This window comes from Lepisosteus oculatus, chromosome 15 (genome assembly GCF_040954835.1).
Source record: "Lepisosteus oculatus isolate fLepOcu1 chromosome 15, fLepOcu1.hap2, whole genome shotgun sequence".
Lineage (NCBI taxonomy): Eukaryota > Metazoa > Chordata > Actinopteri > Semionotiformes > Lepisosteidae > Lepisosteus > Lepisosteus oculatus.
In genome coordinates, this window is record NC_090710.1 from 30,886,748 (window position 1) to 30,911,249 (window position 24,502).

At 43.2% G+C, this 24,502-nt stretch overlaps 1 protein-coding gene across 5 annotated transcripts in view; it reads right to left on the minus strand.

Moving 5' to 3' along the window:
* lrch1 (leucine-rich repeats and calponin homology (CH) domain containing 1) overlaps nucleotides 1–24,502 on the minus strand; it is an 81,574-nt gene that overhangs the window by 35,446 nt on the left and 21,626 nt on the right. For all 5 annotated transcript variants that reach the window (XM_006639205.3, XM_015364285.2, XM_015364287.2 and 2 more), the window contains exons 2-4: nucleotides 11,502–11,646; nucleotides 5,737–5,863; nucleotides 3,819–3,924 (exon numbers count right to left, since the gene is read on the minus strand). In XM_006639205.3, the coding sequence (XP_006639268.2) occupies nucleotides 3,819–3,924; nucleotides 5,737–5,863; nucleotides 11,502–11,646 (378 nt within the window). The remainder of the gene's footprint in view (nucleotides 1–3,818; nucleotides 3,925–5,736; nucleotides 5,864–11,501; nucleotides 11,647–24,502) is intronic.

Consider the following 24,502-nt stretch of genomic DNA (forward strand, 5'->3'; position numbering starts at 1 on the left):
CCAAACTGTAAAATGTCAATGAAGTTTTCACACACATTACACCTCATGACAAAAACAACACAAACACAAAACTGCAGAAGGACTTAAAAATACTCAGACAAAAAAGAGGCTGTCCCCATGATGGCCATTCTCATTTTGTATAAATCTCTCCATCTCTACAGCACTGGGTACGTCTAGACTGTAGATAGAATCAAAAAGCTGACTTGAGTGAGAACCGGTCCGGTCAGGTTTATTAACCAAATTCTGACAATGACACCGCACAGCATGGTGTCTGTGTGGAGAACTGACTTTCCATTTCAAACACAGTGCCGGGCTGGACCTACAGGACAAGCCCAGCCACTCAGCGCCGTGTGTTACGGAAACTAAGCAGAGTGTTTCCTTTAACACAGCCATTCCAGGCACCTCTCCGTCCAGACCTGCTTTCACAGTCTGATCAGGTAACCAAGGAGACAGAGCTGAAAAAGACCACGTACACTAGATTTGTCCATCTTAGGACCCCATACAAGCTAATCAAAAGGAGAGGGTAATGACTCATCTTACCTAACAGTGCCTACATGTGTCTTCTCCTAACACAAGGTTATTGGCAATAGTTTCAAAGTTGTATCTTTTCCAGTTTAGGGACACTACAACACAATTTTAGCTAAAAGTATTATTTAAAACAGCAGTTATGAATCCAGCAATATAGACATTTCTTTCACAAAGCTTTGTCCCATTTTGTAGTTTTACCATTTTTTATACTATGGTTACCATACCCCCACCCCTTCTTAATGTTGACAACACTACTGATGACATGACTACATGTTTTTTATGATGCTATTAAAAGGCAGCTAATACTGTAGATACTTTTTAATAATCAGATATTTTTGTAATTGCACAAAAACATGAACCACAGCTTCATTATTCCTTATTGTGTAAGAGCCAAGACCATACAGCAGATGAATCTTGTCACTTTCTCTTTAGACAGAGCTCTGTGATGCAGAGCTGCCAAATTTCAGTGTGTTGGCTTCAAAGTTAAAAATAAACACATAAAAATTAAAAACGTTAACTTCACAGACTGCAACGGCAGCTCTGTGTGGGAGTTCAGGAGATGGAGGAAGATGAAAGTTGTTCCAAAAGTGAAACACTTCAGGAAACATTGAAATCAGGATTGTTTTAAAAACATGATTTCTTTAATCAACAGCATCCGCTCTTGGGATTCTGTCAAATACCCGTCATAAAAGGACAATTTTAATCAAATGATTTAGTGTATAAGCCATGATGAGGGAGTCTGTGCAGGCAGGTGATTGCAGCAGGATATCTAGGGAGAGGCTGATGAGTGTGACATGCTAGCAGGAGACTCACATCTTGAAGGGCATTAAAAAAACACTTAAGAGCATATTTGACAGATTTTTTTATCTAAATGAAATTTTAAATACCCAAGTGATATTAAGCTTAAAAGATACAATTATCAGAAAGCAACAATTAAGATGCCCCCTTAGGGCCGTCTTCTTAATTTCATTTTTTAAAAGACTTCCCTTTGCAAACACACTTTCTGGGTCAGTTCTATGAATAACGTTTTCTAATTATATCGAATTAATTTCACCGGAGTGAAGCTATCCGAGACGAGGGACAGAAGAGCAGTGGCATGTTGGATCGGACTGGAGATACAGCATGTGTGGTCTGTGACCCAGAACAGGGCCAGACTCCTGTAACTCTCCAAAGCCACACAAGGAGAAATGCAGGCTGGTCCAGAAGTGTCTCAGGAGAGTGAGAGCTGTCCACTGCCCCGAAACCCTTGGCTAATAAAAACCCTATAAACTAACCCAGACCCTGCCACCTGACCAGAGGTACATTACAAACCCCAGGAGACTTGTGAGCCCCTGCCTAACTAAGCTTAGAGTTAAAGGCGAACTGCAAACGGGATTTTTGTATTTCAGGATTAGAAAGAAACAGTGTTGCTGAGTGCATCTGTAACCACAGTGGAAGTAAACTGTACACCATAACGTGTTAGACCTTCAACTGACATCACAAAACAGACAGAATGACCAGGCGTGTGCAGCACCATTTTCTTCGATTCAGAACGCGGCAGCAGAACATCTGGCGAGTGAAGCAGTCTTACATTACATTTAAACAAGCAGGCTTGTTAAGGCTTGTTATCTCTTTTAATCCAGTAGAAATATTGCCCTCGACTCCGAGACGGTTTTGCCAACAAATTCTACTTTCTTGTTAACTCTGCATGCAGATCATGTTGGAACATTTCTGCAGTGAACTCGCTGCTGCACAACCTGTACTGATTTGCTCGTACATCTTCTGACATCACTCATTACAGTGACTAGCGAACAGGAAGGGCCGCGTCACGTCGTAACTCACGCAAACTCTCTCTCTCCTGCCTGTGGCAAGACGGGGGATTGTGACAACATGGTGACCATACAGTACTTTCACAAAGCTCAGGCTTTGGTGCTTAATTTAGGAATTTGTCAAATGTTGTGATACCATCGCAATGCATTTATTTTGTTACCGAGCTTTAATAACCAGTCTGAGAAACTGACACTGCAGTTCCCCTTAAAAACAGGATTCCCTGCTCATTTCTATCCTGGCATCCCAGAAGTGAAAGTCAACACATTCGCTGTCCCCATCGTACACACCAGCTGAACATCATCCAGCCTTCCCCAACCTCCAACACCAGCAAGCTGTGGAGTTTCCTCATGATCCCCCTGGTTGATTGTCAAATTTAAAACAAAATCAAAGGTAAGAGTATCCATTCTGGAAGTATTTAAGCCACATGAACACCACCAACAAGAAAATCACAGACCACACAACTCTGGACCTCTATCACAAAGCTCCACTCCTGTATTAAAACTTTCTGAACACTTCCTGATAACAAACCTTTTTAGATTACCACTACAGAAAATAATAACTGCAGTAGTAGCACAAACCGCTGCTTCTTGTAACCATATGGTTTTGACAAATGAAAGTCTATTAATCTCCTAAAGATTTGGAATGCCAACAAAAAATACATAAATTCCCAGAGAGGATCAAGGAAAAAGTTGGAATGGAGGAAAAAAACACATCCATGACCAGAGGTGAGAGTGTCTGTTTTGGGGTCTTGCTAACATCACTACAGACCTCCACGGGCTCATCCTGTGTGTTCTACAGCAATTTGACATTTTAAAACACTGCCAAACACCGTTAAAGACATAGTGATGCACAAGCTTTATCAACCAGAGAGGTTAAAGGGAGGTGAAAACGAAGGAAAGAAATACTACATTTCTTTTAAAACTGCTAGGAAATCAAGTTCAGGTCTAAACCCTCTTCGTGCGGGGAAAGAAGAGATGGTGAAAACTACATTCCGCTTATGTGACCATATCAAAACAGACGAGTGCGTTTTCCTTCGCTCGGCACCTTCAGCCTAACCGCGCCTCGGCTAGAGCTCGGTTTGAGCTGGAGGGCCGCCGGTGCGAGCGTAGCGAGAGGGGGTGTCCTGCGCTGCGCTACAGTAGCGCTCTCGCACTGTTCAGACCTGCAAGGGAGCCGTTTTAAGGTCCCTGTCACGGATTTCTCGGGTTTCCTGTACAAATAATCAAGCACTTGGTGGGGTGATACATATTTGCGCTCGCAAACGTGTGCGTTCTTTGCGCTAGTAAATGCTGCGACGTTGCAGGGACGGGAGCAGAAAAATGAACTAGGGCAGTCGAAAGAGCTGAAATACCCCGCTTTTCCAGGGCTTGACCATCCACTAGATGTATTGAGACGAAGGGGGAGCACGCAAGAGTGGGCAGAGGCCGGAAGGAGGCGGCAGAGGAGAAGGAGCAGGCGAAGCAGTCAGAGGACGAGCTTACCCTCCGGCAGCAGGCTGAGGTAGTTCCTCCTGACGTTGAGCTCTCGCAGGGATCTGAGTCTCCCGATCTGCCGCGGCAGGGATGTGATCTCGTTGCAGCTGACGTCCTGTCGTAACCACGGGAGAAAAGGTCAACAGGTTGCCCCCTGAATTCACACGATACGCGCTGCTACCCGGGGTTGCCCGGTCTGGGCTTTCTGTGGAGGAGAGGCCGTGAAGCATCTCGGGGAAAGAGGACCCGTGGCAATCTACTGTACGCTTACAGTACCCGGCGCCAGGAGGTGGGGATGGCAAAGAATATTCCAATAATATGATGGAGGGCAAATTTATTTATTTATTTCCAAAAGGGCCATTAAGTGTTAAGACAACAAGCGGCTCTTCAGGCTGGGGTTCTGTTACTGTGACCTCCACATACACTGGGGAACCATGCCAGCCTATCACTGATCAATAGCATTCCACTGAAGCCATTGATAACGCCTTCTATTATACAGTACAAGGCAGTTACTATTTACACTGATGTACTGTAGGTTGGACCTATTCCTATGTTAGTACTAATTATATACTGTAGGTTACAGTCATCATACTATATTATACTTATATATACTAATCATTACAATATGTATACCTGGATATATTTATCATCACACCTCTGCAGAGCACTCACGCACACTGGGGACTCTCTATAAGAGATTATCTTTTGTTCAGGGCCTGCATGATTCAGTGCGATCTCTGTGATCCTATTTCTTTCTACATTTCTACCAAGGTAGACAGACCTCTGGAAGTCCCTCCATATAAAAAAAAGACAGAGCAGACTGAGATTTGTAACACATAAGCATAATTGTCTTGTTTTAAAAAAAACAGCCTTTTCAAATTGGACAGCAACCAAGGGTCGAGCGAAAATAAATACGTTTCCGTCTGCTGTATTTCCTCCACGCATGATTTGTTTTTCTCTAGGGTGAACAGAGAAAAGTTAATAGAGTCTGCAGTGGGATTTTTCTTGGAATAGCAAAGTTTTCATTAGTTCTGATATGTGCACTTAAGTCCATCATGGGAGATGTTTTGCACACGAGGTGAACGTTTTAAGGCTTCTCTGAAAAACAAAAGGACAGGACAAAAACCCAACGCTGACGTTGGAAGCAGCTACTATCCCTGCTGTTTCCTCTCGGGCGGGCTGTGGTGTGGCCCTGTGAGGTAGACCACTGGAGACCAAGTGCACTTAGGAAAACCTCCCTGCTGAAATCCAGCATAATCAGGCGGTTTTTCTTTGGCTAAACTGGGAAGAATGGTACTAAATATTAACAGCAAAAACACAGAATTGCTAAGAAATGCAGTGCCTGCAAAATTCAAATGTGGGTACAATCCTACCGTTACAAAAGAATACAATGCGCTAGCAAGAAAGTGCGACATTAGAAAAGGTCCTGTAATTTTAAATCAGAAAATGAAAATTTACATGCATAGCGGAATTAGATACTGAGGCAGAGAATTTCCTTATTTTACAAACTCTCACTAAGCGCAGAAAAGGAATTAGTCAAATAATTAAACAGCAGCACCAGATCCATATTTACACAGCTGCAAAGCGAGCTCAGTAGAAAGTGCACAGTAATGTATTTCCACTCTGTGCTGAATTAGGACCACACTTAATCTTTGTATGCATAATACTAGTAATGTTGTTTTCTTTCCAAAGAACATTAAAAATGGAGACACTCCCGCCCAATTAGCACCACATCCAACTATTCCTATTTCCTTTTTCTGAGGAAATTACTCAAGTATTGGTTACATTCACTCTGCCCTGTGGTGAAATCACACAGTTACCTAAGGGCTGCTGAAGCCCTTCATCCTGAAACCAAGGGCCGAATCTGAGTAAGCCCAAGTTAGCTGGAAATCAAGAAAAGCCCGACTGCAAGAAAACAAATACAAACCAGCTCCATTAAATTCTTGAGTTGGCCGATGTCCTCCGGCAGGGACCCCAGCTTATTGTTGCTTGCTATTAGAACGCGGAGAGGAAGACCGCACAGGCACACAGGCAGGGCAGAGAGCTGATTCCGACTGGGAGAAAACAGAGAGACATGATAAACATTTCGGAACCTTACAGTCACTCTGCTGGAGGGAAAGAAAGGGTGGAAATAATAATGCTGGAAGAGTAGCTATAAATTAAGAACGGGGATTATTTTTAACCAATGTGAGGGGATAGTCCATAATAGTTGCAAGTTAGTTAAGGAAGGAATTACAATTTAAAATTAAGGAGGAAAATTAAAGTAATTATAAAAAGTCACAGTGATACAGTACAGTATTTATCATGTATTTCAGTAATTTCCCCCAGCTTCATACTTCTAAGACTAAACCCTTATATAAATCACAACCGGTAACTTTACAAGAATACTTTTAAAAGTAACTTTCTGCTTTTTTATTTCTCATGCTGTTTACCAAATCTGTGCCTCGTGTGCATAGAGGAAATACACACGTGGCACACAAACATCACAGTAAAAATATCTGACATCAGTTCATCCTCTCCTGTGCTGCAATTTAATTAATTGGAAAGGTAGATATTGAAAGCAAGCAGAGGACTATGGTGACACTTCAGGAGACAATAACATGGAAACCACAAGATATGCAATACAAAATCCATCAGACATTAGGAGATACTGTTATGATCGCAACCCCTCCTCTTAAGGGCGCTCCAGCCCTTCCTTGTTAGTTTCATCTCCCGCACCTGTTCCTTGTTCCAGCCCCTTTTCTGTTCCCCCTTAAAAGCCAGACGCTGACGCTAATCTGCATTGGTTCCCGCATCATGCGAGCCCGGAACCTGGATGCGCCTGGCTCCGTTATGGTTTTAGCTTCTGTTCTTGTTCTCGTGCCCCCTGCCGGTCCCGACCCGGTTCTGGATTTTAATCTTCCGTCTCGGATGGATCGCCTGGCCTTGGACTTATGCCCTGTTTTTGGATTTCTCTTTGGACTCGTCCCTGGATCGTTTGCCTCGGCCACACCTCCCCTGACCACCAGCACTCCATGGACACGCCCCCTGTTCTCTTCCCCGCTTCCTGCATGCCTTTTCCCCCTGTTTTCTCGCTCTACCTTGGATTGTGTCGTCTGCATAGGGTCCAGAAAGAACTCTCCCTGACAGATACATGACATTCAACTCCTTTAGACAGATATTTTTTAAACTTTTGCCAACACATCATCTTTTTTAAAGATAATAAGGGGTAAGAAAAAGAAGGAGGGGTTTAATTTTCCTTTGCAACATTATCTAAAAGACTCACAGACCAACTTTTTTGTTTTTGCCACTTTCGGTCATGACACAGCTAATGCTGTAGGACCGAAACACATACAAAAAGAAAAACCACAGCAGTCTACAGGATATAAATAGCTTTGACCTCATAAAAACAGGATTTCAAGAAGAACCAAGGCTGCTCGCAGCAGCTTAACTCAGGCTGAAAATGGGAAAAATTCATCCTCAAAAATGATCCCGATGAGCCGGCATCTTACCACCCAAAAGCATGTGAGAGATAAGGTTAAAGTACAAACTCATAAAAAACCCGATGTGCATCTATCTCTTCTGAAGGGGCATTCTGAGCTGTAGTATGTGGGCAGACATGGTCATATTTACAATAATTCGATTCTTATGTAATACAGCCAGTCTAAGAATAGAGACAACCTGGTGAAAAACTCTTTGACATCAGCTTTAAAACCCACTATTTAAAAATAGTGCAAATAAAAAAATGTTTTTGGCCAAGTAGGAGACGCAGCAGAAGTAGATGGAAAATTGTAACATTTTTAATTTGACAATAAATTGGACTGACCAGTATCGTGGAAAATAAAGGCTTTATTCACTTAGTTCTGAAATATGCCTAAGAAGGAGAGCCAGCAGCATAACAGTAAGTACATGCAGATATTTATTTTTTAAGAAAGTAAGATGCCAGAACGTCTATATCTTGTATTGAGGCCATTACAAAAACATTTTAATGCATTTCAGGTGAATTGCATTATTAGTGCTTCTGACCTGAATAGATTCTTAATGAATGCTCCCAGAAAAGAGTGATAGTAATTTGTTTAAATGCTGGGAACAAAAAATGGTCAATGAGAGTTGTAAAGTTTTTTGTGTGTAATCAAAACTTGTCAAATTTGTCAAAAACCTCCAATCTGAAAGGAAATTATACTAATGCCAAAAGCTAAGCTTATGTCTACTACATATACATTATACTGTTAACTACAGAGGGGTCTTGTGTACAATGACACCTATCAAAGCAAAAGTTATAAAGTAAATAGGATATTCCAGTTTACTGCAAATTCAGACTGAAACAAGACTTTTTTGAAAAATAAAATTGAGTCATTTTCTTCCTCATCAGGCTCAAAAATGTAAACACATGAACTGTTAGAAACAGATGAGAACAGCTGAAACTATTGCAACTTAAGATAAACAGCATATTCACCACCTTTTGCTTTTATTTAAATTCTCGTTTGAGTCCTCTATCAGTTGCTTTCTGTATTCTCTGGCGAATGTTTTGCATTACAAATGACTCTTTGCTTCGCCAGGTTGATGATGTTGTAATGCAAGGGCTACAAACATGTTTTGTTACTCCTTGTAAAAGGACGTTTCCATTGTTCAGGAAAAGGAAATAAAAAAATACTAAAATAAAGTTCAAAGTTCACGTCTGTACTTGTGAACCAGTGCAGGAAAAGCCAAGCACATTCTCTCACTGCATGCAGCACAACAACATGTAACCAAGATAAAGCAGTTCTGTGTAAATACACACCATGAACTAAATATCGCAGTTTTAGGAATATGCATTAGTGACCTTAATGTTTCGTGATCCAGGTTCATTTAGATATTTTTTAAGTGTTACCCAGCAAGTCTTCATTGGAACTTAAAAACGAATTGAAAACTTCCTTGACCAAGCACAGACCAAAGCCCAAGAAAGGAATGGTAGGAGTACCACAGCTGAGAACTACTGTGCTTAGCAGTTTACTTCCAACATTTTCAAAGACTTTAGCACCATAAAAGGGAACCAAGCCCTTCACTTTCAAATCCTACAAGCTCAGAGACATCTTCTTCTGAGTACTGCTGCACAAAATGGCACAGGGCTGTTTCTGTCCCAATGTTGTCGGGGTCAATCTGCCCATAAAATGTCATTTGCTTAGTGATGGATCCTGCTGACAGACTATTCTGTATTTCAACTTGGAACAAAATGCTAAAATCTTTGGAATCTGGCCTTTTCACAATCTACTGCCAGAAAGATAACAAGGCCGTCTCACATTTCTTTACCAAAGAAGCTATGATTTCTACTGGCCACTTGAGCAATAATACCCCCCTTATTTCTCAGATAACCATGAAGAAGGAAGCTTTAACAGGTGTAGGAATTACAGGTAACAATGGAGGTAAAAGAAAGAGTGAAGTACACATCAGCTACAGACAGAGATGTCCTTATACTCCAGACACCTCAGAAACAACGCCCATAAGACATTCTCTGTTCAACAGAACTATGGAACCAGAATTTTATCCATCCATCCATTTTCTAACTGCCTTTTCCAGTTTAGGGTCGTGGAGGAGCTGTGGCTTATCCCAGCAAGCAACGGGCACAAGGCAGGCTACACCCTGGAGGGAGTCATAAATAGCTTTTCTTCACAGCTTTTTTAACCTCAAATTGTGTTAATCAAGACAGACATTATTTTTTTTCCCTCCTGGAAAAAAAAAACATTTTCTATTAAAACAAAGGTAATCATTATTCATCTCTGTCATAAATGACATTGTGTCTTATATCTTATATTGTGTGGTAATTTTATAATGGAAGTACCCTATATTAAGACACAGCTGCCGCAGTTAAACATCCTCACAAGAGATCACACAGCTCACTGTACTTTCCGAGATTAGTTGTGATTTTTTCACTTTCCTTGGGCAGGCTGAAAGACAAGAGAGCCCGACTGTACGGTAGACTGGTGCTAGGAACATCCCTGGCAGGCTGAGCAGGACCAGTAAAGTGGTCCAAGATTAAATGGACCTTTCATTACTCTACTGGAAGCTCCTCAGAGTTCCTATAATGATGTCATAGGGTCTCCCAGCTCACAGATCCATCCCAGAGTTCTGTGCTCAGTAAACAGCAGACTGACAGAGTGCGTGCTGTCCAAATAAGATCGGTGCTTGTTTTTTTTATGAAGAACGGAACTGTCAACAGAATAACTGGTAACCAGACGTAAGTCAATTTAAATTCAAGATCAAACACAATGATAAAGAAAAAAAACTGTAATCCAGCGAAGACATACTGGGGCATATCCTTGAGCCAAAACCAATTCTTGCGTCTTCTGGCAAAATTGCTGCATTTGTGAAAGGCACTTTCATGGTCTGGACCAGAACGCTTTTCCCCAAGCATAAACTTCAGGATCCTAGGTGTTGGCCTGCTGGTGAATGTGTCAGGAGATCCTTTCATTTGGACAAAACCCACAATGTGAAATCATCAGGAGGGACTGGGAAGCTTGTCAAGACTGATCCACTGTACGAGGCCAAAGTTCAGATCGAGAAAGCGAATGTCTTAGAGTGGCCCAGTCAAAGTCCTGACTTGACTCTTAACGAGAATCTGTTGAAAGACTTGAAAATCCTTAAATGACCCCCAGGCCATTGAAGCGAGCCTGAGCCTGAGAATCTACTCAAAAAAGAGAATGGGCTGGAGAAATAGCTACCAAGCTAGTGTGAAACGTTCACACCGACCAACTGAAAAAGACTTGCAGCTGCAAGTGCCACAAATCTTCTTCCACCACAAATCAAGTCCATGGGTCTAAATACGTATGCAACCAGCACATTCCAGTTTTTTCTATTTAGCTTTTGCTTATATCTACTGTAACATGGCTTAGGTTTGAAAATTCAGATTCTGAGTAACATATTAAGTTACAAAAGCTACAATGCATCATCTTATAATGTCACCAAAGCATATACTATACAAGGGGGCTGAATACCTTTTGCAAGGCGGTGACTAAACAGCCAAGGTAGGCTTGTATCAGTCAAGTATTTCTTCTTGTAGTGTCGTCAAACTTAATACTGTTAACACCAGTGAGTGGGTAGGGTAGAGAAACTAAACACTTTAAATCATCTGTGACTACACAGTATTCAACGTCACCTGTCAGGCATGAAGATTTAATTGCACATCAGCCAGAATTCCCGTTTAGAAACCTGCTGCAACCTGGACCTTCAGCCAATACTGGTTTTCCCTTTCTGGAAACTACTAAAGAAATCCCCCTACTGGAGCTCAGGGATACTGATTTTCTTAGAATAATATTTATCTTTACAAAAGTACTTAACCCTTAGAAGGGTTGCCTTTAAATTTGCTAGGAAGGACATTTTATAAGTACTTATTTATAAGTAAAACCCTGTGCAATATTTCACTGCTATGCAACTAAATCATATCCACATACTGTCGAGGCTGCGCCCTTGTCCTTCAAGCAGATTAGCACGTCTGGACTGGAAACAAAGCTGTGATGCTAGAAGACATACAGGCCGCAAAGACCACAAGTAGGCTGTACTGTAGGTCACTGCAGGAGTCAAAAATCACAGTAAGACCCTTAAACACAACTATTCACGTTCCACAGAAATGTCCCTGCATCAGAGAGATTCAAGAAATTAGGCTCGTTATGTACCAAGATGGGACAGAACAGGAAATTGTCATAAACGAGCACCAATCTAACAGTTAATTCTTCTTACCTCAAGTTTAAATAGGTCAGCATCTGCAAACTGATGACAGTCTCTGGAATGACTTTAATACAGTTTTGATAGAGGTTCAAAGTCTCCAAAGAGACAAACTGGCACACCTCCGAGGGGATTTCAGTCAGACGGTTCCTGGACAGGTCTGGAAGAAAAAAGCAAAAGAGATGAGAAAGTTAGTTACTAGAATTTATCATTCCTGGCAATTTTTCCATGAAGGAGAAGCAGCCAGAGGTTCTGGAGATATAAGCACTCCAGCCATCACAAAATCTGGAAAGGCAACCTGCTGAGGAGCAATGGAAGATTCAGGCCTCACTCGCCCCCACGAAGACAGGATGAAGGTGGACTTTATGATAGACAGTGAAATTGAAATTATTGCAATTAATAAATTAGTGAAAAAGTGTTTTCATACCCAGTGGATCAATATTTATGCAACTTCAGACTCAGTAAATTGAAGTAATCGGGCTCTTATAATGCTTGGGATACCTGGGAACTCCACTCAGACCCATTTGGAGAGTCACATACAGTATATAGCATTTGGACATCGATCATCACATTCACAATTCCTTCAGGTTCACGAGTCACTATACCTGCAGTGTCACACGTGCACCACTAGATGCCACTCTAATGACCACAAAGAAGTGATTCGGTATAACAAACCATTGATCCCCGTTCCCCTGACTTTCAATAGTGATGCAACCTTTGAGAAGGTCTTCCCAGAATATCCACACACAATGGCACTCACTTCCAACACATTCAGTCAAGTATCTGAAAACTCTGGCAAACGCCAGTTTTCCGTTTTGGAGATGTATATTGAATTAATTACATGTAGGAAGTACGAGGTGCTCTATGACTGTTTGTCACTCCATAATACTAAAGGCAACAATTTAACAACCCCAGGGGTTCAGTGCTTATTTTACAGTATATCACTGAACACGCTACTGAAACCAAGCATGTTGAGCAGAGCAGCCCTAATGGGATCCAGCTCAGAAGATGACAGACTCAGCAGGGTGCAAGCCCATGAAAGAGGGACTCTCGCTCGCACGCGTGGTGGGGATGTTCACGGCAGCGTCAGTCCCCCCCGCAGCTCGTCTGACCGCTGCTGTCCGGTGTGGTCACTTGGACAGCACCGCTGGGGCGCCCTGCAGCGCGGGATCCAACTGGAGAGTGTCATGATTATAGTCCCCCCTCGTTAAGGTTGCTCCAGCCCTTTCACTTAAGACTTTATTCTGTGCACCTGATTCCTATTCCCAGCCCACCTTAAAAGCCAGGCGCTGACGCTCATCCGGGCTCTGCATCTGGTTTCCGTACCGTGCGAGTCCGGGACCTGGAAGCGCCTGGTCCCGTTAAGGTTTTAATCTCTGTTCCCGTTCCCTGTCTGCCGGTTCCGACCCGGTTTCTGGTTTTAATTCCGTGTTTTGATGGATCTCCTGGTTTTGGACTTACCCATTTGTTTGGATACCCTCTAAGGATTATTCTTTTGGATTGTTTGCCTCGGCCACACCTCCCCAGCGCACCTTGGACACGCCCCCCTGTCTTCAGCCCCGTATTCCTGCATGACGTTTCCCCAGTGTTTCCCCACTTCGTCGGATTGTGTCGTCCGCATAGGGTCCGGAAAGAACTGTTCGTTACAGAGAGCGGAAACTGCAAGGGAGGCGCAGGTGTGGATAGTGTACTCTGTCAGGAGAAGCTCAAAACAGGCCCGCTCAGTAACTGCTCAGACTGTCCACAGACATGCTCTTAGTCACTGCTGGTGCGCTCATGCTACTCATGTATGGACATTGCTGTGGAATCCTTTGTGATGGACTCTGTTCTAAAGCCCGTTCGAGCAGATGCATGCATACATACACTGCTCCAAAATGCCATTGTCCCCTCTCCTCACTGCAGATATCAACTGGATATCACCAAGCCCAGCTCACAGTTGTACCCGGGCTCCAGTGTAAGTGCCAAAATGTCACGGCTTCACTGACTTCCAACACTGAGGCTGTACGCACAGAAGCACAGTCACAGACTGGAGATAGTGCCCTCACAACATCCTCCCCTTGTCAAAACCATGCTATGTGTGCATGAATCTCAATCACTGAATGAATGTATTTCACATGAATCTCAGTATTTTGAAGGTGCAATTAATAACATGACAGCCAGTAATAACAAACACTTGATCGTGCTTGGACATCTACCCAATGGGGCAAAGAAGACAGGGCAGGACAGAGCTCCAGTCTTGAGTTTTATATACAGATGTGTTACCACTTCACTGTCCACACGATGAACTGCCTCTCTGCTGGGGGCCACCACCAGCATCAGCAGTGCTGAAACGCAAGGAGACCAATAGCTGTCTGACAGGAGACAGGCTGGATAAACCAAAGCCGTTTTCCCAGGTTGTTTTTAATTTCTCCGGTTCCCCGATGACATCCCCAGAGTCGTTTACCAAGAGATACAATCGGATATTTCTCTGATGCTGTGACCGCTAATGGTCCTTAGACAGGCACCTGGAAATATCCCCATGAACAGGCAATAGCTTTAATTCTTTCACTACTCCGCATTTCCATATTAAGGCAAGTGGGCCTGGTTGCTTTAACAGAACGACCTTCACAGCTCAGAGTTGTCAGTTCTCTCTTCTGCTGGGACTGAATTCAGCTGCCGAAGCAACAACAACCAGCATTGCATACTGTCTGTCCATTACCTCTCATTCAAACCACAGCTTCACTCTTTCACCAATTCAGTTATGCTTAATGACAATAAAAGTCAAGCTTCAACTATTAGTCATCTGCCACGTCAGATCAGAATACTTCAGGCCAACAGTGCTCTAACAAAGCACAAACGTTTTTGTACAGTAAGGATTTCCTATATGAAAAAGTTAAAATATTCCATATTAAGGACTCTCCACAACACTGTCTGCGATGAAAGTGCATTTTTATCCAAAGCATGAGGAAAAGAGAGACAGTTTGTTCTAATTTCATTTCCCATGAGCACTAACGCAGTAGTGCACAAATGCTCTCAATTCTGCTTTCAGTGACAACATACACTTTTCAATGTCCCTGTTTCCACAATCCACCTCTACCACCCCGTGCAGCAGGGCTGATTCCTTTATTCTTTAAGCCACAGAGAGGGACCAATCTTGCATATTCAGCTATGCGAGTAGCATGATCCTACACAAAGCCTTACAAAGTTCATAGGACATGAAATTTAGGAACATGTCAGGACTTCATTTGAAATGGATTTGCTACAAGTGGGAACAAAATACAAAGGTCTTCCTTTGCAGTAAAGACAAACCACTTTGACTGAACGATTGTGCTGTTACCTGTTTTATTATAATTACACTCCACTCAAAGCGCTTTACAGGCAGTAAAGAGCTATATTATTACTAAACAGAGGTCCAGCAGCATTTTAATAATAAAATATTCCTAGTCAGCAGTAGGCAACTAGCCTAAATATCATGTCCTATATGCAAATATTGCCTGCAAACAACAAAAACTGATTTACTGTGACATAAAGTCCAAACTGGTAACCATGGAGACTAAAACAGTTCCTTTTTTGAGCCCTACTGCAAGCCTTTTTAAATAAGCAACTTATTTTCGAAAAACATCAGTCATAAAAGTCATATTTTCAATACTTCATTGTTTTCAGATTCTGTAGGGAATGGCCGCCACCGACAGGATCCAAAAAATATTAAGAGCATCAAGAATCCGATCCTATATGATCGCAGGATCACGTGTAAGATATTGGCAATCTTACAATCCCGCAAGATCTGGAGATTCACCAGCAGGGTTTCATAAAGCATTATATGGAGGTTTATTTGAGTTATATTCAATCCTAAACAAAATCTAGTCAAAGGCATCCTATAAAATACAGAGAACCCGACAGGATATGTTATAACATCATTAATAATACATTATTCTATATTTAACAAGATTTAGAAATCATGTACAACATTCCATAGGATCCTTGTATGACACAGTGGGATCCAGTCATAGGATCTAAGCGGACCTTTAAATAAATTCCCACCAGGAATGCTGAAATCTTCCGGCAGCAGTGAGGAACTGTGGTTTACAGGCTCTGGGCGTAAGGGATGGGATCATGTCACAGGTGAACTTTTCCTGGATTGCTCCGGCAAATCTCGCTCCATAAATCCGCATTCCTTTAGGATCTCAAAAAGGATGTCGCCCATTGGAGAATCGTGTGACAGGTCCCCCTTGACAAGTTCCTAGAGGAGCTTTCAGGATTCTATGAAGGATCTTGTTCAAGAGCTTTTATTCTTCCTCTGAAGCACTGCCGTCAGCCTGGACCACTTTAACTTTTTTTCCAAACGCTCCGCAACTTTAAAGAAGTAAAAAATAAAACAAAATAAAGGTTGAAAAAGTGTAACTGTACCAGAAAGCTTTAAATGAAGTCATTACTTTCTCCTTCAAATGTGCGAAACCCTGGTATATAATGCCATATAATCAAATACTGAAGCTGAATCGCTTTTGATCACCACAGCAATACACAATGGCCGAACAGAGAGAAAGCCTGATGCACACAACAAGCACCAGGGCAGACATGGTAGTAGCCTGTTATCACGCTGACAAATCAAACTCCACTTTGTTTAAAGTCTCAGCCCCTAACTCTTACGACAATGGCCAGTCAGGACAACTTCTGAGGCATGGGCTCTGGGAAATTCCCTGGGAAATCATTCCGACGATGACAATGGAGCTGAGCACGATCCCCGGTGAAACAATTCTGCATCGAAATGCTCACAATCAAGCATGTTCAATTTGAATATACTGTATAGCTGAAAAAAAGTAAAAACAAAACTTTTACTGCAGCTTTAGTGAATTGTATGTGCATTGATATATAGGTATATACCTACAGTCTGTGTTACTTAATATAACACTAACCTCACTACAGAAATATGTACACAAAAATCTTGATTTGTGACACCCGGGAAATACCAATGGCTGAAGGACACAGACGGGACCGTCCCGCCCGCCTCAGCGTCGTTAACACGCGTGTGGAAGCGTGTGCGCGGCCCTGTCCCCCGGAGCTGCTGACCCCCGCCAGCATGAGGGACGCCCCACCTCCACCGCAGGTGCTTCCTGGCTGATGCCAGCCGGCTCGAGGTGGAGCCTGGAGCGCCGAACAAAAAATCCCCCCGGCCCGCACTCTCCTGAACGCGTGCAAAACCGTCTGCTCGTCTCCAAAGAAACAGGCACGGATCGACTGAGGAGAGGAACGACTTAGAGCAGAAGAGTCTCTGAAAGAAAGGCTGCTGACAAGACAAGGGCATTTGACCCATTCAACTAGTGTGGTGTATAAGCATCAGTTTCTTGATAATTACAGGGCAGATTTAAATTCCTTGTCATGTCACATCTAACAAAGGCAAACAGGTATTCGCTGACCTATTGGAAGAGAGGCTGGGAAGTTTCCACACACACATAATGAACAAGAAGACAGAATGGCATAGCAGCCTACAGTAGTCTTCACAGGATGGGCTTTGACCGGCATTAACGCATGCAGTCTGGTTACTGGAGCTGCAGTGAACCATTCAGGAGGAATTCATGCACAAGACCACTATCAGGAATCAGGAGGTCTCTCCAGGAGGACAGCTAGTGACCTATCTGTCACTGATTACAGATTTGCAGATACTAACACTCATTCAAATTAGATGTCCTTATATTATTTGTAAATGCAAGGTCAATGTGTAAGAGATGATCATAATGAACTATCTGGTGCTTATATACTGCACAGTACTTAAAAACAATCATGGAGTTCGAATTATATATGACTCTATGATATGACTTAATGATATTGCAAAGATGTCTGAGTAATTATGCAATGAGCAGTTACATAGGAACTGCTAATAGTGAGGACAAGCAAAGTGCATTTCACACTACTGTACATGTTCAAGGTAAAGCAAAACGTGTGTGTTGGTCTCATTACACACAATTATTATTCCATACAAAAGTATAGTGCGCACTAAATATGAAAAAAGAACAGAAAGAAACGCCACCCATTTACAACTCCTCAATGAGATAGTTATACGTATTGGTTGTCTACAAGAATTATGACAAAAATCCAGACGGCATTGAAAAAAAAAAAAAACACAACTAAGATGCAGCTCTGCCTGAACTTCTTCTATCTCTCCTCTCTTCAGAATTGCTGCAGCACTGTCAACGACCTCGTCTAGGCTGGCTTAGCAGCTCACCGCTGGCCAGCGAATCTCACCATCCTGCTGCGGTTAGCGTTTCGCGTGCTCTGCCTTTGTACAAAACCCGTTTAGGGAGACCACTGCTTGCTGCTCCTGCCCTTCCATTCAAGATATTCAAAGTGAAACTGAAAATTAAATAATTTAGATTAAACATGAAGTGAAATACAAAGTCCCACAAGGTACTCCCTTGTATAAGGACTCAACATTAGGCAAGTACAGCACAACCGCTGTGTTCCCACACAGTTCCGCAGAGTCTCCACGCTGTGTGTATTCCTCAGTGGTTCCTGCAGTACTCTGAATAAGGTCACATTGGCGCCCTGGGTCAGAAGATTATTAAAGGAATTTGTCAGAGTTTTCATACAGCAATAACCAGCAAGATTCCTTAATGCAACATAACATTAAGAAGCCCAGGTGCAGTCCCAGCTTTTAAAACTGCAAACAATTTTTAAAGAAAGACTTCAGACTGGATCACAGCCAGCCTGCATCTGACCAGGGCCTTAAAGAAGAACGCAGTCAACAAGGCAGACACCGAGGTACCCAGCCAGGGTGTAAACTGAACATGCAACATAGAAAAAATGCCATTTCTCACTGCTGGTGCTAGTCAGCTACGCGTTACACGGCCCCCGAGCCCCTACAGAGCAATTGTTGTTGGCAGCAGGGTAGGAAGTGAACTTGTCTGTACTGCAATCAGTTCCCATTCTTTCGCTGACAATGCTTCTCTGAAAAACAAAGCAAACCCATGAGCTAATAGTGTTAACTATTTATGGCCTTGGCTCGCTCCCTGCAGGTTCATTTATCTCCTGGAAGTCCTGTGTGCTACGGATATCCAAACAGTGGTAAAGCACTGACAAAGCTGGAGGTGGGCGCCAGCTCCATCGGTGCCGTGTGCGCTCACGAGCAGCCAGGACTTCTGGTCATATACTACATATCAGAGGGGCTGACTTAGCGATGTACTGTGTGTGTGTCTGGGGACGGCACTGCGGCGCAGCGGTCAGCATGGCTGCCCTGCAGCGCGGTGGCCCTGGGCTCAGTCCTGGATCCTGGAGAGGACTTGCTTTCCCCATGTTCGCTCGGGTTTCCTCCAGGTGCTCCAGTTTCCTCCCTTATAGACCATAGACAAGGCGGCCGGTTAATTGGCTGCTGGGGAAATCGGCCCAGGTGTGAGCGTGTGTGAGACTGGGGTCCCATCCAGGGTGTATCCTGCCTTGCTCCCATTGCTTGCTGGGACAGCCCTCCCCATGACCCTGAAACTGGATAAAGCAGTTGGAGAACGGATGGATGGTTCGGGGGATTACCTTACAACTGTGCAATCACAAAGATTAATAATTTGGTCTTGTACTGGACTCGTCTAGTCAACGTGTCTGGCTCTTAGTTAATTATGACTTAGTAAATTTGCCGTCTAGTGACTTATCAGTGGATCGTAAACAATTACAAGGATTTATTTCAGCACCAACAGTGTTTCAGGCAGTTTTCACTGTAAAATAAAACAAAACGTGAAAAAGAAGTCAGGATAGCACTGAACAGAAAGAAATAAAGACAGAGATAAAGAGTTGTGGAAAGGAGAAATGGCCAACGCTAATTAAAAGCTTGACTAAACACACAAGTCTTTAGTCTAGATTTAAACACTGCAAGAGTTCACATTTCCCAGATGGACAAGGCGGCTGAAGCCACGCGCCCTGAGACTCTTACACCCACAGTATAAGAAAGCACTAAAAGCTGTGCCTCAGCAGAGTGTGAACCGCTGCTCGTTATACAGAGAGTAACGAGAGATGGAGGGATGTGGTGTGTCGGGCTGGAAAACAGAAGTCAAACTTTGAAGTGAATGCGCTGAGTGATGGGGGACAGGCGATGAGGTGTCAGATACTGGGGTGATGTGGTCACTGAGTTTTAGACCATTTGAAGACTGTTTAGGGAGTAGGTAGGTAGCCTCTGTAAAGGTTCTTGCAGTGACCCACTCGAGACGTGAATAAGGCAGGAATCAGAGGTTCTGTAGCAGTGTGACCCAGGAAAGACCGAATGCAGGCAATGTTTCTGAGGTGAAAGTAAGAGACTTTAGAGGTGGCTTTTATCTGTGCATCAAACCAGAGCTCAGGGTCAAACAAGACCCCCGATTTCTTATAGTAGGGCATTATTTGAGGCTACGTTTTCCAATGTGTAGGGAATTTAATCAAAGAAATATATCTTCCCTGTCCTTATCTACATTACCTCAGTAGTTGTCATATTAAATGGAGGAAATTTGAGCTCAACCAGGCACCAATTTTGCTCAGACAGTTTGACAGAAACGAGGCATCGCATGGAAGATTGGATAAGATATAGGCGTAAAGCTGAATGTCGTCAACATAAAAATATAAACAGCCCCCCTTTTCACCAACAAGACTTCTTTAATGGGAGTAAACAGATTAACAACAGACCAGGTCCTGGGAGAGAGCACTGGGGGACACCTGAAGAGAGTGAGACAGTTTTCAGCCAGCTTCTTAGGAGCTATGCATTTCAGAAATCTATACATTTGCCATTTGGAAAATGAGCATCAGAAAAAACATCCTGCTGCATGTAAGCCGACGTCTGGCAGCCACACAGAAGTCTGTGGTAAGGAGCACGTCCCTGGAAAGGCCGGAAACTTCAGCAGACGTGAACAACCACGTCCTCGCAGCTCGTCTTCAATGACAACAAGAGACCGACTCTTTCCAATAACTGAGATGCAAAAGGCAGGGGCTTCAGTAACGTTTCTATAAAAACAGAAGGTGCAATGTTTGACAATGCAGTCGACGTGTGGCATCACGTGGTAAGAAACGTTTCGAAATGTGCAAAGATAAGTTCCACTGTGAAAAACACAACACATTTCAGAGCCCCATGTTCACAGATCCTGTTTCACTGGACGTTTTAGACGCCGTAAATAATTTAATCAGCAGAAGCACAACATGAAGAAACACATTCTCCTTAACCTGCAATTAATGCAGCCTTCCTTAAAGATAAGCATGCCTTATTTTTGATGTTAGGTTAACACGAGGTGGGCAGAGAAATGCTTTACTCATGGGAATGAATATTAAGACAATCACCTCGCATCATTCTGAAAAGTTGGCGTGTAGGAGAACAGGAGTCACCTCTTTACACCAAAGGTGGCAGGAGTATGGAACACACTCTGGTGCCACATGGTTGAGATCCTCAGATCAGTAAGCTACCAGCAAAAAAAAGTGTTAGGTGGGCCAAAAGGCCTCCTCTTGCTAATAGCCTTATGCTCTTCTGTTCAGCAGAGCAATGTGTACCATGCATGCTTCCAGGAAGCCACCTGTTCAAAATAAATCAATAACATTCATCAAGCTATTCGCGTGGTACGGCTGCGACTGATTCATCGATGTCCAGGAAACTTATGAAATGCTTCTTGGAACAGAAGAAAGAAAGCCTGCTCACAACCTTGCAGTGCATATGAGCTCTTCAGTGCTGTCGAAGAACAATAGGCATCGGCTGACTAATTAAAAACAAATTCAGGCGGATGGGGTGGTGTACGGATCAGACACCCTGCCCCATTGTTTCAGAGGGCTAACGCCACCCCCAACAATATCGAAGAACAACCAGTTAATGCACGTTTAACAAAAGACAACTATTTTAATGCCCCTATGTTATTTATTAATGCGTAAGCCCAGCTATTTACCATTCCTTTCAGGCTACGCCAGGGCAGGCCTGCAGGGAGGTCTTTGCTGTTTGAGATCTTACACCGCAGACCTGAACATATAAGAAATAACATATAATACAACATATAATCAGACTGATAGAATTTCAACATATAGGCTACTATACTATGACTGTAATTAGGGCTTCTTCAGAGACGTAATGTGTTCTGATACCCTGTTTTTTCTAAATTAAATTAATTATACATCAGTTACTACCATAAAAGAATATTATTTTCAATACTTTGCTAACCACACCTGTTCACATTTATGATTCTCTTATTAACTCAGTGGCATGGGTTAACACAAAACGTTTTAAAAACGATGTTGGCTGAACACACTTTATTTCCGAATAAGGAAACGTGGTTAAAAAAGGTGTATCTTTTTTTAGAAAAAAAAATAATATTCCAATTTAGATTGAATAATTGAATTCCTGGTTTCAAAGCATGCTGAACTGTATGGGGATTCAAGAAACTAAAAAAGCTCTGCACTGTCAGTGGCAAACCGTTTTACCAAGAAACATCACACTCAGGAATGCTGCTTTGTACATCAGGATGATTTTAGCAAGGAAGTGTTAATGGGTCTGTAGGTGTCCGAAATTGCATCATTTATGTACTGTATACTCATCGTAAATAAAATCCCTGAATAGTGTTAACCTATACTACAGATTTTGAATTTTCCAGGGGGAAATAAGGAACAAGGAAATCAGACAGAAGTAATAGGAGAAAAAGGCAACATTTGAAGAAATGTCCATTCATACAAAGATCAAAGAACTTAAGTTCTTTCCAGGCTGACACCAGCACAGCACAGCAACACAGCTAGAGAGGACATACTTAAAAATAATAATAATAAGACAACTTTCTCTATTTTAATTGTTAATTAAAATAAAATTAATTGTAAATTAATTTTCACTGTATATTATTAAAGGATTAACTCATTATCCATTATCCACAACCATGCAAAGTTTTGAGTTTATTATCGCTGGACCAATCTCCAGTACTTTGCATCAGACAAGAAGTAATAGCAAATCCAGAGTACTTGCACAAGAAACTGTTGGACATGGTCATCTAATATTTTCATATAATATTTTGATTTGATTTGATAAACTTTGATTTCATTTAAAGATGAAGTCACACAACACTAGAAATGTTCCAAGCGAAGAGCCCAAAGAAACACTCTTAACATATTAACCTTTATAAACCAGAATTCCCTTTATAAACTAACTGTACATAATTTGCTTTACAAGACTGTTTCTTATTTCAGTCAGGTAAAAATCTAAACAGAAAGAGGGGACGCGCCCTCTTTAGAGCACATTCTGTGTACTAACGCTGACAACTGTAAGGTTCAGAACATATGAAAACAGTGGGAATTAATGTTTTAGACAACATTGTTAATGAGATTAAAAGTCTTGTGCTCTGGTTTTCTTCCACCTTGCGTAGAAATGCTGGCCAGGTTAACTGGTGCCTGTGATCGACTGGAGTCCTGTCCGGGCTGCAGCCTCACAGGACAGACTTTGTGCGTCTGCTGCCATCGCCCTTACTAATAAGTGGCTTTGTGAAAAGGAAAGGATGGAACTGAAATCTTTATTTAAAAAAAGATCTGTCAAAAAGAGAAGATTCTTGGCAGCACATCACTCTGACAGTACACTCTACAAGTCTCTACATTGGTCGCCTAGTAAGTCAAGTATTCAATACGAAAACTTGTTAGTGACTTCTAAGGCTTAACAAAATCTGCCTCCATCATACATCTCTGAGCTCCTCCATGTTCACACTCCCTCCTGCTGAGGCTGGTCCTCTGCTCACTGCACCAGGGACTGAATCACGGACCTCCGGAGACAGTGTCCTTTCTGACACTGCTCCTTCACCATAGAACGTCCTCCCTCAGACTCCACGAGAGACAAATTCTCTGTCTTCAAATCCCAACTCACACCTCATCTCTTTACTAGGGCCCATGTCTGATGGACCTTTTTCTTTATCACTATGTAGAGCATCCTTAGGCTTGGGAATGTATTGCTTTGTATTAATATGATTATGATTATTATGATTATGATTATGATTATGATTACTATTGAAAAGGCTAGGTGTTTCCTGTGATGTGCAAATCCCTCTCCGGGCCGAGACTGGCGGAGCGTGGCTGGAGGAGCCCAGGGGCTGGCACCAGGAGCTCAGCTCAGCCGGCTCCTGTCACGATTATAGTCCCTCCTCCTTAAGGGTGCTCCAGCCCTTTCACTTCAGACTTTATTCTGTGCACCTGATCCCTATTCCCAGCCCACCTTAAAAGCCAGGCGCTGACGCTCTTCCGGGCTCTGTATCTGGTTTCCGTGCCGCGCGAGTCCGGGACCTGGAAGCGCCTGGTCCCGTTAAGGTTTTAATCTCTGTTCCCGTTCCTGTTCCCTGTCCGCCGGTTCCGACCCGGCCTTCGTGTTTTTAATTCCTAGTTCTGATGGATCTCCTGGTTTTGGACTTACCCTTGTGTTTTTGGATATTCCCTAAGGATTACTCTCTCGGATTGTTCGCCTCGGCCACACCTCCCCCGTGCACCAGTGCACCTTGGACACGCCCCCCTGTCTTCAGCCCCGTATTCCTGCATGACGTTTCCCCAGTGTTTCCCCACTCCGTCGGACTGTGTCGTCCGCATAGGGTCCGGAAAGAACTGCTCGTTACAGCTCCCACAGCAGGAGAGCACCCGCTCCCCGGCAGCTACAGCTCTGCCCGCAGAGCTGGCGGGCTCTCCCGCCCTCCGCAAGATCCCCGACAAGCCCGGCTGCCAGTGGCGTGCTTGACCTTAAGGAGCACACACACGCACACACACACACACACACACACACACACACACACACGTGTCGTGGGAGAAGCCGGTAAACCTGCACAGGTCTTGGGTGTGTCCTGCGACAGAGCGCTTGAACACTGCTGTGCGCTGGAGATATCGGCTGTCCCCGCGCCAGCGAGCCCTCCTCCACTCCTGCCGAATGATCACTTTCCAGTCGCTACCGGCCTTCAGACACGGCACCTCTCTGCTGCTGGGTCTAAACGCCGCTAACAGAAATACTTCACGAGGCTGGGTGGAGGCTCGAGATGCCCTTAAACAGCGCTCGGTTGCATTCATTTGTAGAAATTGCTTGTACGGGGAGAATAACAGCGTAGATCACG